Consider the following 18,538-nt stretch of genomic DNA (forward strand, 5'->3'; position numbering starts at 1 on the left):
GACCTTGCAACAACCTGCAGCAAAAACCAGTTCAGAAGGTGAAAAGTCCTGCAACAATTTGAACAATTTAAATGTTTAAAATCAATGTTTTCCAGCCTACGACCCTCATGTCAAAACAAATGTAGTCCACTTAGCTGACACTGAATACTGAAGTATGACTATCAGTATTCATATTTCACCACTTCATACAATCAAACAACAAGCAAAAGAGAAAAGAGCTAAAGAAGGTGACAATTCCCAATGACAATTAAACAATGGCAATATTGTATATAGATAATAATAATAATAATAATAATAATTATTATTATTATTATTATTATTATTATTATTATTATTATTATCATTATATTTTTTAAAAGCAGCCACACTAAAAACACAATCAGCAGCTGAGCACCTCATAGCTTACTGAATATAAACCAAGCACATAAGTCAATATATAGACTCAGTATATGTAAGTTAGCATTAGCACAGACAACAAATTCTTACCTTGTTGTAGCAAAGCAGTACGGACGTCGTAGTAAATCCCTTAATTGGATAATAAGAGGACAGAAAACTCCAGCTTCTGACTTGAGGTGCGTCGATGACAGTTTGGTAGAGGTCGACAAAATGATGAACCGTCAGGGATAGCATCACAGACATGGTTATCTCCTCCAGAAAGTCCTCCCAAAGTTACAATTCAGCCAGTTTCTCTCCCTAAAAAGTGAACCCATATTCCAATGAATGACCTTTTTCACAGCATTAAGTTTGAGACAGGTGCTATTAACGACATTCAAGCTGGAGTGCGGGACTTTTGTCTCCCCCTGTTGACAGTGAGAGTAATTACAAAACCACTGTCGACACATGCTTACGTCATAGGCTCCTGTAGCCTACACCGTCCTACTCTGAGGCTGTCAAACGGTGAATAAATTGTTTTGAGCGTCACACAATTCCACAATGGCTCATTTCACTATCATAATTTGATCCATTCGGTCCAATTACATTTGGAAAGTCTAGAAGAGCTGCACAATTAAATTATTTTATCCCCCTTCAAGTTAGCAGAGAAATAACCGGAAGTTAGCTGCCTCAGCTGGCGGAAGTGTGTATTCATGCATTCATCCGGCCAGCGCGGGAGTGTCAAACCCGACACCAGATTAAAAAACTCCAGTTTATCTGGCGGTGATAGGCTTAATCAGCATTGTGTGAATTTGGCAAGGTCTTGAACGTGGCATTAATTTATATGTAAAAGTTCAGCACTGCAGGGTTAAATATGGCCGTAATCCAATTAGTTTTTCCAAGTTAGTGACCTTGGTATTGTTAATGTTATCAGTTCCACCTGTGCTTGTCTTTCTATAACAAGTCAAAATGTCTACTGTGAAAATGGTGACAATGTCAAACAACCAAATGACATTTAATTTTACTACAAGGCATACATTTTTTTCTCACTCCTTTCAAGTTAATTGAAGCTCTATGATAAAAGCCTTGTAAACATGTTATATTATATTTCACTAATATCTGAATTATAAAAATTGGGCTATTTTTATGGCAATTGGACATGTTTGAGGTTCTGATTGGCGTACTTGGTGTCACTAGAATCTCACAACATTGCAAGTGCCTTAACCAGCGTGCACGATTCACTGTATCACATTACTTGCATTATACTAAACTTCATATTTCTTACCTATAACTAGTGATCAAAGCAGATAGATGCAATTGCAGGTAGTGGAGTGGTCATATGATGCATGTAAGGGTGAAATCATGACCACAACAAAGGCCTTATGGAGCTCTCGGTGTCTTTCATCTGGTTGAGGCGAGGGATAAAGAGAGGCAACATGCGAGAGAGCATCATTACAAGTCCATCTACACTCTTTATCTAATCACTAATGGCTTTGGAGAGGAGTTTCAAAACCATCAGCACTGCTGTTTCACAATGTTTCCCGCAATATCTCCCTTACAGCCAGCCATTATGTAAACTAGAGTACAAAATATGCTGTTCCAAACTACTCTCCCTCTCTGTCTCTTTCATTCCATATGCCACAGTTAAGATGACCTTTTTCTGGTGACGGATGCCAAAGTTACAGTGATCTCTTGTGGACTGGCAGTGATTTTAACATCTTTTCTTTTGTGATCAAATGGTTTTTATTTTCTCAAAGGAGAGCATGGAAATTACATCCAATACACACATAATACAGAGTACAACATGTGATTTTAACATCTGATGTGGCAGCCAGATTTTCAGGTAATTCAGAACACATCAAGAGCCTGTCATGATGACCCCCATATCTGAGAGAAACTATCTTAATGTGCAGACTGTCATACAATGAGACTGATAATAGAGGGATAATGACGTTTGGTGGAGGTACTAAGCTGACTGTCTTGCCTGTCTTTGTGTTAAAGGTCAATATTTCACATGGCTTCTTGAAGGCCAATTCATACCAGCCAGATACAGCTTTTCCTGGCTCTATACCATCATGTGCCCCTGCTAGTGTGGGATCATGGGTAGCACCACGTGGAGAATGACCTTTTCAGCCATGTGTCACCTGCCCGTGATGCTCTGGGTGGCCCCTCTCACCATAGCGTGTCTGAATGTCAGCATTGTAATGCTCCAGTGAAGCAACCAGGACCCAAAAGATAGGAAAAAGGAAAGAGGAGTATTGGACACAGTATTGGACCCAAGCACACACACACACACACACACACACACAAACATACAATCACAGATACATTTTGTTTTCTGTTAGCAGCAGTTGGTGAGTGTTTGATATAAAAGAAGGCATTTGGACAGTTGGCACAAGTCAAAAGTTGGCAGCACCAAATGGCATTAAGAGTTGTGAAAAAAAACTTTACTGCCCATGAAACAAATGACAGGACATCAGCTCATGTTTATTTAAGTACAACAAATGATCAAAGCAGGCAAATATCAAACACTGCTGAGTTCACTTTTATGTGGGAAGAGCACCACTTCTGCTGTTCAGGAGAAAGGTTGTTTATCACTTTTGAGGTTTGGCACTAAAGCTGCAACAATTAGTCAATTAATCAATACAGACAGAAAATGAATTTGCAACTATTTTGATAATCAAATACTTGTTTCAGTCAACTAAAAATGTCAAACATTTGCCTGTAGGTTGAGGATTTTAACATTTTCTGTGATAGTAAACTGAATTTTGTTGGTTGATCAGACAAAACAAGATAATTAAAGATGTCACCATGAGATCTTAGAAATTATAACTGGAATTTTTCACTATTTTCTGACATTTTAAATTGATTCACCGAGAAAATAATTGGCAGATTAATCAATAATGAAAGCAATCATTAGTTGCACCCCTATTTGGCACTTCCTGTACAGAGAGAGGCAACCACAGTCAGTTGCATACAGGTGCTAAAAGAACTTACAGATACTCTGAGAACCAAATTCACTCTGTCCTTCTGAAAAAATGTTTTTTCTTTTTTGCTGGCAATGAACTAAAACTTTCGAAACCACCCATGTGGCCCCTTAAACGGAAACATTAATCTTGTCTAGTTTCCTCAGCCAGCAAGCCTTGAGGGGAGGCTTCAAGGCATTCAAGGTCCAACCCCACTAGGACGGTGCACCTTGGGCTGGAGTCAAATGAAACCTAACAGGGATAATTGCCTTGTTAGGGCTTCCTATGAAGTCAGCTCCCCTGCGAGCTGCCATAGGAATGGTCATGCATATATGGATGAACCCTGCACTCCTCCTACTCAGCTAGTAACCACCTGCGAGCTGTCTGCCAATGCACGTATTCCATAGATGGGGCGGGTACGTGTGGGTGGTGATGGCTGACGGATGAATGGAAGGACAAAGAGGACAGAGACGGGTCCGTTTAGTAGTTGACAGCCATTTTTCAGAGTAAGTGTAGATGACAGATGGATGATTAGTGTATGAGTCTGTCTAATCCATCTGTACAGAGTCTCTTCACACTCTGTTTACATATTGCAGGATGGCACAGAGAGGTGAAACTCCAGCCACTTTAGTTTCTGCACACCCAAGACTCACTGCAAATATTTCGCTTGATCCCCCGACAGCCTGGTTGATGATACTTGTGTGTGTTTGTGTTTCCTTTCCAGGGTAAAGCTCAGAATGAGGCTCTGCTCAGGGCTGAACATGCACCTCTGCCTCTCCCCTGCTGACTTGGTAGTGCTGATGAGGAGGAGGAGGAGGAGGAGGATGGAGGAGGGAGGGAAGGAGGGTGGCATGCGTACATGCCGAGCAGGAGTTGTTGTTTTTTGCACGCAACCTAAGGCAGGTCTCCTCTTAAATCACGCTACCTAACAACACAACGGCAACAACTTCTCCGAGGGAGGCCGGCGCTGTCATGGTAACAGCGTAGAGTGACCTTCAGAGGCTGTTGATGCTCCCCAGAGCCGCCTTCTATTCTGCTTGGCATGGACTTTGTGAGTCATCAACAACATTCAAATTCACATGCTCTCTCCCTAGAGGTTTTGGCTTATTAAAATGGATAAACAAATGGGGGAAAATGATGGAAACAGCGACAACTGAACTAACAACATTCTCAGCAACCTGAAGACTACAGTCAACAACAAATCTGTCATAAACAAGACTCATCATGAATAAGATTATGACAATTGCACATTCAGGATTAAAGGATGTTGTGTTCCACCATTAATCCATCAGTTCTTAAATAGAAGGCTGTTACCTTGTAAGATGCTCCCCGAATACATGTTATACCAGAAGTGCATCAACACTGACTAAGAAAGAGCTCCTCTGAAATTACTGATAAACCACAGGTGGAGTATGAAATAATGTTTTATATGACAAGGATTTGTTGGGGGATCCCCATACTAACCTCAGCCTACCTAATATATTATGAGGGTGTTCCACCAGGGGAGCTCACCAAGGATCACTGAGCACATAAGCCTGTAAAAAAGAAAACACACATCAGAGCCATGATAGGCTGTCTCTTAGCATCACACTGATGGGTTTCCAGACTGGTTAGTGTCTCTGGGAACACTGCCACCCACTGGAAGAGTACAGAAAGTGAGGCATGGTGGGGAATCTTTCCATCTTTTTTTCAGCTCACTGAGTTAGTTTTCTGGAGTCACAAATGCTTTTTTTTTTTTTTTTTTTTTTTGCAGTTCAAATAAATGATGCCAGTGCATTTAAAAGATTAGCACTGATAATGTTTCCAGCAACCATTAAGACTCACTGTGGGTGGCAAAAATGTAGAGCAGCACTTTGTCATCACATTTATAGTATGTGTTAATCATTTATCTGGCAGTCAGTCCATTGGCATTTTGTACACTGTGTGATGGTTTTATATGCATTGTGTGTGTGTGTGTGTGTGTGTGTGTGCGTGTGCGTCTGTCTGTGTAGGGTTGTCAGTGGGTAAGGTGGGTGTTTTGAGGAAGAGGAGGAGACACAAAGCATGTCTCTTAGACGGATGCGATAGGACAGGCAGACACAATTCTTGAAAAGATTGATTGGGATACACGTCGTGCCCCGTTGCCATGGCAACCCCCGGGGGTCGGGGAGAGATCTTCGGAACAGATGACTTAATTCCCAGAGGAGAAACAAGCCACTCAAGTCTGTCATCCTCTGCCTCTGCTAAAGGGGGGGGGTACTACTTTCTGTATGGTGTGTGTGTTTGTGTATGTGTACATAACAAATTGAAGAGGTATGTTGTGCTGTTGCTGTTGGTTTGCTTAAGCCGGGTAAAATGTCCATGTGAAGCTCATGCTAATCAGTCCGATAGCTGTGCATGTAGATTTTTGTTGTTTGCTCCCCAGGACAGAGTCTCAAGGTGAAGGCAGCATTTATGCAGCATTTCATTTCCCTCAGAGGAAGAAGAGAGATTGGTGACGAAGAACTTCATGCAGTTGCCTCTGGGCACAGGGCTCAAGGACTGGGCACTGATTAGACTGAGTGGGAAAAATCCACCATTATCCAAAAGCCAGTATTTTTCTTTTTTGGGGTCACATTTTGTGCAAAAGTCAAATACAATGAATAATAAAATACAAGTTTATTATTCCTTTAGAGTATTGAACATCCTATAGGACAGAAAAACTACTGAAACCCATGAATTATAAAGCTCTTTAAGCATTAATGAGAGACTTTCTGATACATTTTTATTTAGAAAATTTTTAAGAAATGCTGGTTTAATGAAATATGTGCAAAATTGTAGAAACGAAATGTCATTGCAAAGTGACAGGGCTTGCAACTCATTTTTGCCCCGAGGCCCCTTTTCCCAGATTAATCTGGTCATATCTGTAGCTGTGGTTTGTGGTTTGGAAGGAGGATTGATAACACAAACAAACATCTGATATGCAATACAAAGATAAGATTGCAGCAATATAACCAAGATGTCAGTATAATACTGTATAACACTATGTCCTTGGAAGAAAGAGAGACATGCGGGTGACGTTAGAGGAGACACTGTTTGTCTTCTGTTAATTCCAAATGCAGAGAAAAAGTCAAGGCCCCACACACACTCTGTCAGCTGGAAGTGCTTTGTGTTTATTCTCCAGCCTGCGGAGCTTCCTCATGAATATAGCATCCTTACTGGAGGCATACTGGTGTGGTTTGGCAGTCTGATATTATGGAGTATTATGGAGGACACCAACCACCCAGAACATGGTCTATTCATTCCTTCCCTCAGGAAAACACCTACAAAGCATCAGAGCTCAGACCAGCCGCCTCAAAGACAGTTTTAACCTCCCAGGTGGTAAGATTACTGAACGGTAAGCACTTACATAACTCACAGTTATTTATTATTTGTGGGATTTCTTACTTATTGTTTTCTTGAAAGATGAATGTATTATTTATATATAGTTGTAAGGGCTGAGAGAGCCAGGGCAGATGCATTTCATTGCATTTGAATGCAAAATCGTGCTTTTTAAATGTACAGTATATGACAGTAAACTTGAGCTTGAAGTCCAAATCAAAGTGTGTTAGTTGCTAATTATATTCAGAATATTTTTCACTGTGGCTGTTAGATTGTTAAATGTGAGAGAACAGATTCCTCTGTAGGAAGTGATGAAGGACTGTCTCACTAATAAGTCCAGGTATAGTTTGTTTTTTGTTTAGTTCTGGTTAAAATATGTGCACAGTACAAAATTACTTGATTCAATCCAACTTGACAGAACTCCACCAGACAAAAATGGACAGAGCTGAAGGACAGAAAGATGAAAGGCAAACCAACAGATATGCAAGCTAACAGGCCAAAGGTTTGTAGTGCCATCTCAAATAGATCTCTTTTTTTAGGATAATGGGTTATGAGTGAGGGATAGTTAGAAGTTATTTTGGTGAGAGAGTGATTTTGGTGACAGCTGCAGTGATAAAATGGGCCAGATGTAATGTGTAGAAAGTGTGCTTTATAGCAACTGATAATGTAGTTGCTGTATCACTTCTAAAAGAGGTTTCAAAATGGGATATAGCCTGTTAATCTATTAATCCCTGGCTTAAATGATAACATTATCAGCATGGCATTATCTTTTTACATTAACTCCCATTATCATTAGCATTTTGCAACATTTTGAATTACTTTAAGAGGCCATTTTAGCACATTAAACAAGCTGTTACAAGCTGCTCCTACATTATTGGTGCTAAAACCTCTGCATCTGTGGTGGTGATAATGGAGAGATTTCCCTTTGTGCTCCTCTAATGCAACATTTCCTCAGACAATTGCTAATCCCGTGGAGTCTAATGAGTTAAATTATTCCATTTGGTAAATGTCATGTCTTTGGACTGTCATTAGTTAATCCCAGTTTGTGAACTGTGTCAGTATCCCATTGACTTTTACAGGGCATTTCAACAAAGGGCAGCCGCACATGTGGTCTAGGTGTTGAGGGAAGCGCATGTGAGGCGTCAGGTCTCCAGCTCCAACATGGTGCCGTTTGTCTTCACAGAACGTCTGGCCAGCATGACTTCAAAAAGCACTTTCATGGTGGCGAGACAGAGAAATCTCAGCGACTTGAAAGAGACAGAGAGAGATTGTGCCGTCTGCTGCTGGAAGTACAGAGTGACATGAGGTTAGGATAGAAGGTCTGAACGCAATAATTTCCCATCAGCAAGGGCACCTCAATTTGAATACTGGCTTTAAAGAGTCACCTCGGATATCACCTACAGTAGTTTTGGGATAATGAGGTATAGAAGGTGTGTGGTTTGGCACAAGTCATTTTCAGGTTGGTGGTTGAGAAAACGCTCAACCGTGATGAAACGAACCTGAAGGAATAGTCAGAGTAAATTGCAAAAATATGTCCAGTATCGTTCTATCCATCAGTTTTCTCTTTTTCTGGCATCCTGACCCCTGCCATCCTCTATGTGGATGAGTGCTTCTTTGCACTCGGGACCCAGGAGATTGAGGAGATTGGTCGGAGAACCAAAAGCATGAAACCAACTGATAATGAAATATAGCCGGATTTCTTCAAGAACAAGATAAGGCCTGCTTCTCATCTCTGTCCTGACTATCAGCTTCTCAGGATCTAATGCACTTTGTGGAGGCAGATATTTCTATTTACAGCCTTACTTACAAATAGTTATTATATATCATCATGGAAATAATTGTTTTTATTTGAAAAATAAAAGTAAAAAGACAGTGATGTCAAAAAAAATACTATCCAGTTTAAGCATTTGCATGTTTTGGACAACAATTAGTAAACTTTTATTACTAAATGTTTAAAGTTATGCATATGATAGCTTATAGAAAGTATGCAGGTGACATCAGCATATGCAGAAATTGTCTTGATCATACATTAAATGCCAATTCATTGTTGTATAATCACCAGCAGAACTAGATTTAGTAAGAATTGGGGCATAGGTATTTACAGACTGCTGAAGACTTAAGAGAAAAATGTGATGGAATCCTGGTGTTGACATTTGGATATGTAGTTGACGTTTTATTTCAGGTCAGTTACACTTGCCAGTCAAATCTTGGATCCTTTTTGGACTCCATCAAACTTTTTTCTGTGTCAGTGTTGAGCATATTTCCCTGGTGTCCAAAAAGTTATATAAATATGTCAGGAAACTCTTTTTCAGGCTACAGTTCAATGTCCGTGAGCTGTAGACGGTTTGGTATGTCTCACAGATTAAAAATATTATGTTTTTATTGCAGCTCTATCCATCCGTTGCAGCTATAGGGTTTGTTTTGCCACTTAGTGGTAGATAGAAGGGTTGTACCACATCATAAAGTGGCATAAACCCATATCCCTACAGGTTATCATTCTGATCAGGAGCCCATATGTGCTTGAGTAGCAATGAGGAGCAGCAGTAGTTATTCATATCTTGAACAATGTGATAAAATCTATCTTTTATGATGTGATTTTTTTTGAGTATCTTTGATGCATTTTATCTGGTCTTCTTCAATATGTCATATGATTAGATTTCTTTGTCAGATATCGAATGCCTGTCTCCATCTTAATCTCCATTTCAAAGGTTGATGGACTATAAAAACACCAGTGACAACAATGGGAATAACTCAAGCATTACATCTTTCCATCCCTGAGGTCTGGTATGATGTATTTTAAACATATGAGGATAATATCAATAAAACCAAACCAAATCAAAGTTCATTCCCAAAGCTGTACACTCATCTAACACAACAGAGAGATATTCTATGTTTTGGAGTGTGAATGACAGGTTAACACCCAAAACACAAGGACGATAATGATGATATAACCAGTCACATATCAGAAAAGGTTGCAGACGTAATGGATTCCAAACAAACAAAACTCACCCTTAACAAAGACTTCTGCTGACAAACTACGTTCAACATGCAGTGAAACCTACAATTTATTCAATGATGACTGAAAATGAATGGTATGAATAAATGGAAATGAAAATATTCTAATATCGTCTGAACCTCAGTGGAGGTCTGGTGGTGCTGGTGAGAGTGGATGAGCAGCTTATCCTGACAGAGTAAAAGAGGATATGAATTGTCTTTGCCCTCTGTGACTATTCCAAATGACGAACCTTACAACGTTCCATAAAAATGCTAATAGGGATTATGGATGGAGGCCCCAGCACTTTTCATCAGCTCAAAGAGGCCATTATTTTGAAATTTAGTTGACATTAGTCCTGATATGGCTCCTATATAGATGTTTCCCTCCTCGCTATCACTAGGTGAGGGAATTAATGGCTTTCAATAGCATAATAGAGGTTTTGAAGGTGGATGGAGGTTTCATGTCCCAGGATGGCAGCCTTTATGCAGTCAGGTTGGTGATTGGCATGTTGAATCATCATGGAAATGTGTGTGTGAGTGTGTGATGAGAGCCAGGCAGAGGAACCAAACCCCCCTGCCACCGTCACATTGCATTACCGACTCAGTGGCATGGTATCATCACATCAAATTAGTCTTAATGAACACAAGCGAGTCGACTGAGGAGAGAGATAATCAAACTTTTATTAAATGACTTAATCTTCTGTACATGCATAATGTAATGGAAAAAAGAGATGGGTCTGTGATGTCTGTCTGCGAGGGGGATGATCTTTACCCCCAAAATATATGTAAGCTATGTATCTGTGTGCGCGTGTGGAAGTAGAGAGATCTATTGACTGTCTAAAACCTAAAGATTATTTGCCACAGTGCAGGAGCTCAATGAAAAAACTCCTCAAGTAAAATAAAACGATCTAAATATAGAAAGTTAAAAGAAAAACGCCTCTACCAGCCGAGCCTGTTCCCTTGAGTAAACAAAAGAGATGCATTTCAAATAGTATAGTCCTTCAGTTCATTTGGTTATCATACAAAAAAATGCACTGTAGCTCACGCCACACATCTTAGATGCTATAATCAGAGCAGCTTAACAACTATCAAATATTGCAGACATAACTTGTAAACCAATTAGAGAGAAAAATGCTTTAAAAAAAAAAAAAATCCACATATATACTAGATAAGGGTTTCACCCCAAAACATTTAATCACTGACAAGTATAATAATCAAGATGTTGAAATGCGTAAAGCATACGATTTGCTCGCTTGTGTCAACTTGCAGCATCTTTATTGGAAATATTTAAAATACTTTTTTTAAAAAGTTCAGGCTTTTAGATGCCCCACTGGGATTCAAATGTACCAAGAAATTACTGGAAGAAAGTAAATCTGGCACTACTGTTCATTAATAAAGCACCAGGCTTTTTTTTTTTTTTTCTTTCCTCAAAGATTCGACAAAAAAATCTCCCATGCATTGCGAGGCACTATGCCCACTTTGGCTGATAGTACTGTAGCAGTAATTATGTTGAATTTGGTCCAAGTGCTTTTAGACAGTAGCTCTGCTGTTAAAAGTTCACTGATGAAACTGTAGTGGCCTCAGACACAATTCAAGCATTGCAGCACCGGAGATGTTTTTGTATTTTCCTGGGTGACGGCTGTGCGCACAGATGTGGAAATATATAAATTGAGACTTTTTTTTGTTTTTACGCCTCTACTTTGTGTGCTCTTGTTTGTGCAGCACATACATTCATTTTACTTTTTTAAGATCTTAAAAAAAAAAAAAAAAAAATAAAAAAAAATGAACAATCTAAATGGCCTATATACAATACATTTACATTAAATATGTATACGATGACAGACAATCCCCATGTCAGGACAGGAGAAGTTAGCCTCTAGTTCACTCAGGTATCACGACAAATGGAATAAATCCTCCTCAGGGGATACACTTAAGGCTGTGAGGCTCTGAGGACGACTACTTTACAGTTTCACCTCTAACAGACAAAGAGACAGAATCAAACAGATAAAAGGCCACGCTGGTGAACTTGTCCCAGGGCAGGAGGTTGGGAGACAATAAAGATGCTCCAATTCTTCAGGTGGGGGGGGGGGCGGGGGGGGGAGGCTGGGTTGTTGGATCCGAGCGGAGCGGAGCGGTTCTACCTTGTCAGCTGACCCACCACTTTCAGCAGAGTCTTGTTCTCCTGTTTGAGTTGCTCATTCTCATCTTCAATGTCATCCAGATCCTGGGAAAAAAAAAAAAAGGCAGACAGCTTTGGGGTTAGCACTTTCTGGACACATTTAGACGCATCAATATTCAAGACCCTGCCTCTATACCTTTGAGAGCCCGGTCAGGTTGGAGTGTTAGTCTGAGAATTAGGGTGAACATTACTTGCTGCCAGCTTTCCCCCTCTAGCCGGGCTGCCTTGATAGCAACAAATTAGACATTAACAGCTTCAATTAGTTGCAAATGAGAGAGGCTCTCTGTTGCCACAGCGCCATCTCATCAAAGTGACACTCCTCATTTTCGGTTTCTTCCATCACCGGTCGTGACTGCGCGGCTGTTGGGAAATGAGCCTAACTGCGCTAAGAGGAATTTAAAAAGTCAAAGTGAGGAGGTCACAAGTTTCTGCACAGCATGCCGTGGAAGGAAGGAAGAGTGATAAGACAGATCACGCAGATTGGCTTTGTGTACAGAGAAAGTAGACTCCGGTGTGTTACTTTAACCTTTGAAAATGCTAACTCGACAACTTGCTTTATCATTAGATGGAAGATCTCATCAGCTTTCCTGGCATGGATAGATGAGCTTGCGGGGATCCGTAGCTCTCTATGAGACAAGACTTCTCTCTTCAAAGCGCATCGAGAGGGAGACACAGGTTGAGCTTTATCTTCTCTTTTCTCTCCCAAATAAACTTCTACAATGACTAACCGAGGGTTAAATCTTCCTCTGCAGACACACCGGACTGGATCAACTGTTATCTCCTGCTTTCCCATCAGGCCTTGCGGGAGCCTCTCTCAGGGACATTTCTGATGGCTATCACCACGTCGGCCGTTCCTTACATAAAGCCCTTCTCTTCTGACCATCTTCCTGTCCATGTGATGATATCAGTGTGATGTCTCCTGCAATATTGCAGTCTTTGTGTTTGCAGATAGGTTGTGTAGGGTGTATCATAATGGCAAACGTGTCAAGATAATAATCAAGCGGCACTCGTTCCGACTGGTGAAAAAGTGCATACCGCTGATGGTTGTATTTGTTGGCAGAGCTCGATCTCTTGTTTAGATTTGATTGCCTCCTCAGGGGAGAAGTACGATCTGTTTTGTCAGAATATTTGAGACATGAAAGCCTTTCAGTTCTACCCCCTCCCGCTGCGTTTCCCTTCAGAGATGCCAAAAACAGAACTGTACTTTACCACCAGCCTCGGTGACCCAGAAAACACGGGCGAAGGCTAAGAGTTGAGGAGGGATTGCTGACAGTTTGGGGTGAGAAGGAGACAGGGGTTCAGAGGGTTCGGGGGATGTTTCACTCCGGCTGTTGAATATAAAGGCAGATCAGCTGAAGGAGTATCACCTGACCTCTCAACCCTGACCGCAGTGACAGGAGGAAACAGAACCCAGACACATGAGGCCAAACCAAACTTCAAAACACGCACGACTTCAGCTCTTCAGTGTGAAACGATGAGAGGTCTCTCAATAACCATTTGGATATATACCGCATATCACTTCTGGCACTAATCATGAAGTAGCACTGCTTATCACAACTCGTCTAGACATTCCTAAATGAGAACTTTTCTTCTTTGGAGAACAACTTAATTAAAAAGAGCCACAACTGAGTCTCACTATGTTTATATTGAGTAGGTCAAAAGACAGTGAAACATGGGCCATAGTTAAAAAAAAGGGTTAGCAAGATTGTGGATCAATTCAATAATAAAGATCAAACTAATCAACAAACTCAATCCTGCATTGTACGGTGAACATGGAAAACTTGGTGGCTGATTGTGTTCTTTTTCTTACATCAGAGGTAGACTGACAATACCACACTGATTGGCTGAAGATGGTGAGCTTGTAATTTGGTGATGATTTAGTTTGGGCCCGTGGCTCGACTTTCCTGAATGTGAAATGACACAGCGAGTTTGAGGTTGAAATTAACTTTCAAAGTTTTCATTTCACCGCTGTTAACTTGTATTCAGTCTACCAGACTACTTCAGATATGCCTGAGAGCACATCAAAAGCCAGTGAAGTGAGAGATGTGACCTTACCGAGACATGGTGAAATAGAAAAAAAAAGGTAGAAACTGTGGTTTTCAGCTGCGACAAAAGTCCTCACTTATTGATCTTTTTTCTTTTTAAGTATTCATCATGTAAGACTGAAAATACCCCCAGATTTTGCCTGACAAAAAGTCAGTATGTCTCAACTTTTGAAATTCTCATCCAACAAGCACCAGATTTGTGTTGGGTAAATAAATCAATAAAACATAAATGTCACCTGCCTCACTGACATGTAACTTTAGAGGCTCAAATGTCATCAAACTACTGGGCTTTGTGTAGTATCTGAAATGAAAATTACAATTACAATGCCTCTGAGCAAGAATATTTAATGTTACAAGTGTCTAAATAAAAAAAAATAAAGGTTTATTGATGTCCAAATTCTAATGGATTGCAAGGAAATCTTTGTAAAAAACACAGTTATACACAACTCCACTAAAATGGCAGATACAACCCCAAAAAGCCACCCACACATGAAAACACAAAGGAACGCTCAAAATTATCAGACATCAGAGCAGAAAATCACGTAGGCTGGACTCACTCTGTTCAACAAGTCGATTTCCTCCCTCAGCTTCCCGATTAGGTCGTCTTTGTCCTGGTGGGCCTTCAGCAACCTGGCGGTCTCCTGACGCTCTCTGGCCAGCTCCTGAAAACACACATACACGGTTATCAACATGATTACATCACGATAAGTGTTGTCTGACCACGTCTAGTATAACCGCATTGAAAAAAGCTAGTTTAGATGGTTTGGGCATGTGATTAGGACGCTTCCCTTTGGATGTATTTCAAACATGTCCAACTGGAAGGAGACTCTGGGGCAGACCCAGACTGTGCTGAACAGACCACACAGTACATCTCATCTGACCTGCCATCTGAACGCCTTAGGATCCCCCAGGAGGAGCCAGGGTCAAGTAGCTACGTAGAAAGGCATCTGGGTTACTTTTCTTAGCCTGCTATCACTGGGACAATCCAGATAAGAGGCAGAAATATACTGTAGATAGATAGATGGAAATGGATATACAGTAGATATGTATGACCTGTGCTCAACAGCATTTCTGCTACAATTTTTTTTTTTTTACTGTATTAGAAGAAACCCTCCAAACATTTCAGACACAGCTGGTCTTCATCAGGTGACTTCTATGTGCATTTATCTTAACTGCTGTCCGGCTTTGGAAAGCATTCAATGTTCTGTTCACACTTTTCCTATCAAAGGGTTAGAAGGACAAAAGTAAAATTGCAAAGGGCTGAATTCAGCAGTTTAAAATCATGATAAGATAAAGCTTGCATGAGATTACAAAGAAAAACATTTTTTTAAATGTGTTTTGTCAGTTCATAAGAAAAAGATACTGTATGACAAAAACCAGTGCATTCCAGTCCACCCCCTTAAGTACCAGTTAAATAAGTGGATACTGTTGTACAGAGAGAGAGAGATATATATTGTATGAATGGTAAAACACAGAAGGTTAACATGCTCAAACGTTCAAACTGCTGTTTGTTTATCATGAAAATGAAGATCAGACCAGGGATTCAACTTTCCAGTTTCACCTCCTTTCTGTTGCAGATAAGCATGAAATCGTTTCCATAGAAACCGATCGAGCAGGTAGAGGAGAAGGCACAAAGCATAATGTAGCCGCCATAAATATGCTCACCAATGAAACCCTATTCATCCTGTTTAATGAAGCTACTATAGATAACTGCGGCTTTGAAGTCTCATAGGGACTCATGAACAAACGTCTCTCTGTCCAGACTGATGTGGGTTTAACCTGCAGTCTGAGGGCGTCTCATCTGACCTGGGTTAAAGACGGACACTTGTTTTGGTGAACAGGTGTTGTTGATAGAAATGGGGATTTAATGGTGTTGAAGTATGGCGACAGAACTGAAGTTTACCTATTTTTTTCCTGTGTAATTCTGTGGTTTTATAGTTATATAATGCTACAGTTGCAAGAGTCGTAGAGATTCAGAATGCTGTTTCATCAGAGGTGCAGTTTTTAACAATGTGCACAGTGTCAAAAAATATGTGTGAAATGTGATTTTAAAAGTGTTTCTCGTCAAAAACCTTTTTTTTTTCTTTTTTTCAAAAGCCTCCCATGTGACATTTGATTCAGGGTTGAGTTTCTACTGTGGCAGCGATGAGGGGCTGAGTGTCTGATAGGAGTGGCGTAGGAGGAAAAGACATATCTGCACTGTAAAAGGTCATCTCTTCAACAACACTGAAGAGAATTTCTGCCAGTGCTGAGCCACAAAATCAGCGCTCGGGCGGCCGTTCAAAAGGACTCAAAGTGGAAATTCATCTGAACAAAGAACCGTTGATGGAAGGTTTCAGTCGGGCCAGAATAGTTTTGGATAGATCTTTACAAAGTAAGGTACGTGTAATAGCAGATGTCAATCATACAGCTGATGTTTCCTCTGTGATTTTAGATTTCCATGATGCTCTGGGTTCAATATGACTTTTGTTACACACAGGGAAGTGGGTGAGAGACAAAAACTTTGCACTTACTCGCTGATATTTCATCAGAATTTATGTTCTATTTTCCAGGGCATTACATTACGAGATGCAGTTTGTATAAAAAGATACACAGACTTTGTGTATATGTTGGTTCAGTCAGCAATTTGAAGACACTAAGGACATGTACTCACTACTGTTTCTGACAATTTGGGGGCTTTTACATGATATGATAATAATAAGATAATAATATATGAAAATACTAGCCGATTAATTGAGGAAATAATTGACAGATAACTCAATAATGAAAATAATTGTTAGCTGCAGCCCTATCTATAATTACACTCAAATTATGCTTAGTGAGCTCTTTAAGGCTGATTCTAATATTTGATGGAGTCAATATTCTTAAATTTGACTGTTTTAGGCCAAAAAAATGAATTAAAAAGGAGAAAAAGTGAAAAAATAATGATTTAATCTGCATTTCATAGTGTTTCTTGCCAAATTAAACACATCAGTGAGGTGTCCTGTTAAACATCAAGTATGTTTAATACGGATCTGCTTGCTGCAGATGTGGTTGCATGCCCAAGACCAACAGGGCGCTGACCTTCTCACAGCAGGGAGGCGACAGGCCCTGCCAACATGTGTATTCTGAATACACACAACTGGACGACTTACTTTCCTTTTAATCAGCCAAAATCAGGTTTTATCTAAGGCTGATATTAACCTTTCAGAAGTAGACATGCAAATTATATGATAAGTGCACTATTAAAACATGATCTAATTAGCTTGTGTGTGTGTGTGTGTACTGGTGGCAGGTGTTCACCTTTTATAAATGGCGACTGAAGCCGAGCAGTAAAAGGACAACAGAGAGGGTTAGTAGACAAACCTTTTCCAGCTCCTCCATCCTTTTCTCCAGACTACCTGATGCTGCAGCTCCTCCGTCTCTGCCATGACGGTTGTGTCGTTGTCTGCTGTTCCCGCCCATGTCCTCCTCAGATCCTGGTCCTGCAGAGCTGTTCCAAACACACAAACACACACTAGTACACAGAGTACAACTCGAATACTCAGGTCTACTTCAAATTGAACATGTGGAATAAAAAGTTGGATATATATGTATATATATATATATACTTTGAATAGTGGAAATTTTTGACAATTTCCACTGTTCAAAGTGTTCACTACTGCATTCACAGTGAGGCCGTTTGAAGGTATGAATCATACCCACATTATTACACTTCAATGGGATGACACATCCATCATCAAAAGAGCAGGTGGGAATATCTTCAGCGTGTTTGCCCTTTCAATTAGGCATGCATTATTAACACACCTCTGCCTTTTTATTCCATAAATGGAGAAAAGGACATCAAGGGTTTGCAACTTTGGTGCAAAAAGGATTCTGATTAAGAAACAATTTACATATTACATCTTCAAATAGGCTCAAGAATGGCGGTGGCAATTTGTGCGTCACTGTTCTTAAGCCGGGAAGAAAAAATTGTTTTAAAGGTTTTTGTATGCAGCTCGAGCAGAACATTAACCTTATCTCTTATTCGCTTCCTCGCCGCTTAGAGAAGGATTCTGGGGCAGCCAGGAAAGAATATTCATGTGCAGTTTATTTTCTTACTGACCTTATTTCAATAATTATTGACGTGGAAACTTGGAATGAGTTGCTGGCACTATACCCTCCCCGACTACAACAACTCCCACTCTCTGGTAGGAACAGATTGTGCCAGGTTTATAAAATCAAATTATTGGGGAGTCTGTGGGCTTCACTGAATTGTCTGAAGGGGGCTGTCGGCATATTTCTACAGCTCAAATAGACAGGAAAGCTGCTGGCAAGACAAAGGACAAATATAACTCCTTTGTGCCATCTGCACTCCGTCTCTTTTCAGGATCTGCCAGATATGATGTACCCATTATTAGACTGCTTTACAAAGCACTTTAACTCTAAGATTGGAGAAGCAGTGCTGGGCAATATGGATATAATCTGTCACAACATAGAAAATGGAAATCCGGAAGGTCTTTTTTCTTTATTTTTTATTTTTAGAAGATTTTCATTGTATAGATAACAGTGCAGAGATAAAAAAGAATACATGGGGAGAAAGAATCTACCAGGATGCTCCGATTCTGGAAATTCATTTGTAAGACCATTAATACATAAAATAACCAGATAGGAACATCTTTTTT

At 40.1% G+C, this 18,538-nt stretch overlaps 2 protein-coding genes across 12 annotated transcripts in view; both read right to left on the reverse strand.

Moving 5' to 3' along the window:
* syt1a (synaptotagmin Ia) overlaps nucleotides 1-1,037 on the reverse strand; it is a 203,436-nt gene extending 202,399 nt beyond the window's left edge. For 4 of the 10 annotated variants that reach the window (XM_044343566.1, XM_044343573.1, XM_044343570.1 and 1 more), the window contains exons 1-2: nucleotides 487-827; nucleotides 4-48 (exon numbers count right to left, since the gene is read on the reverse strand). The gene's annotated coding sequence lies outside the window, so the exon portion shown is untranslated. Of the gene's footprint in view, nucleotides 1-3; nucleotides 49-486; nucleotides 829-848 lie in introns of those variants that run through there. The other 6 variants (XM_044343572.1, XM_044343569.1, XM_044343571.1 and 3 more) reach the window with 3 other exon arrangements.
* Nucleotides 1,038-10,328: 9,291 nt separating this feature from the next.
* pawr (PRKC, apoptosis, WT1, regulator) overlaps nucleotides 10,329-18,538 on the reverse strand; it is a 70,411-nt gene continuing 62,201 nt past the window's right edge. For both annotated transcript variants that reach the window (XM_044343214.1, XM_044343215.1), the window contains exons 5-7: nucleotides 17,241-17,367; nucleotides 14,453-14,557; nucleotides 10,329-11,895 (exon numbers count right to left, since the gene is read on the reverse strand). In XM_044343214.1, the coding sequence (XP_044199149.1) occupies nucleotides 11,809-11,895; nucleotides 14,453-14,557; nucleotides 17,241-17,367 (319 nt within the window). In that variant the 3' untranslated portion in view covers nucleotides 10,329-11,808. The remainder of the gene's footprint in view (nucleotides 11,896-14,452; nucleotides 14,558-17,240; nucleotides 17,368-18,538) is intronic.

Source organism: Thunnus albacares, chromosome 23, assembly GCF_914725855.1.
Source record: "Thunnus albacares chromosome 23, fThuAlb1.1, whole genome shotgun sequence".
Lineage (NCBI taxonomy): Eukaryota > Metazoa > Chordata > Actinopteri > Scombriformes > Scombridae > Thunnus > Thunnus albacares.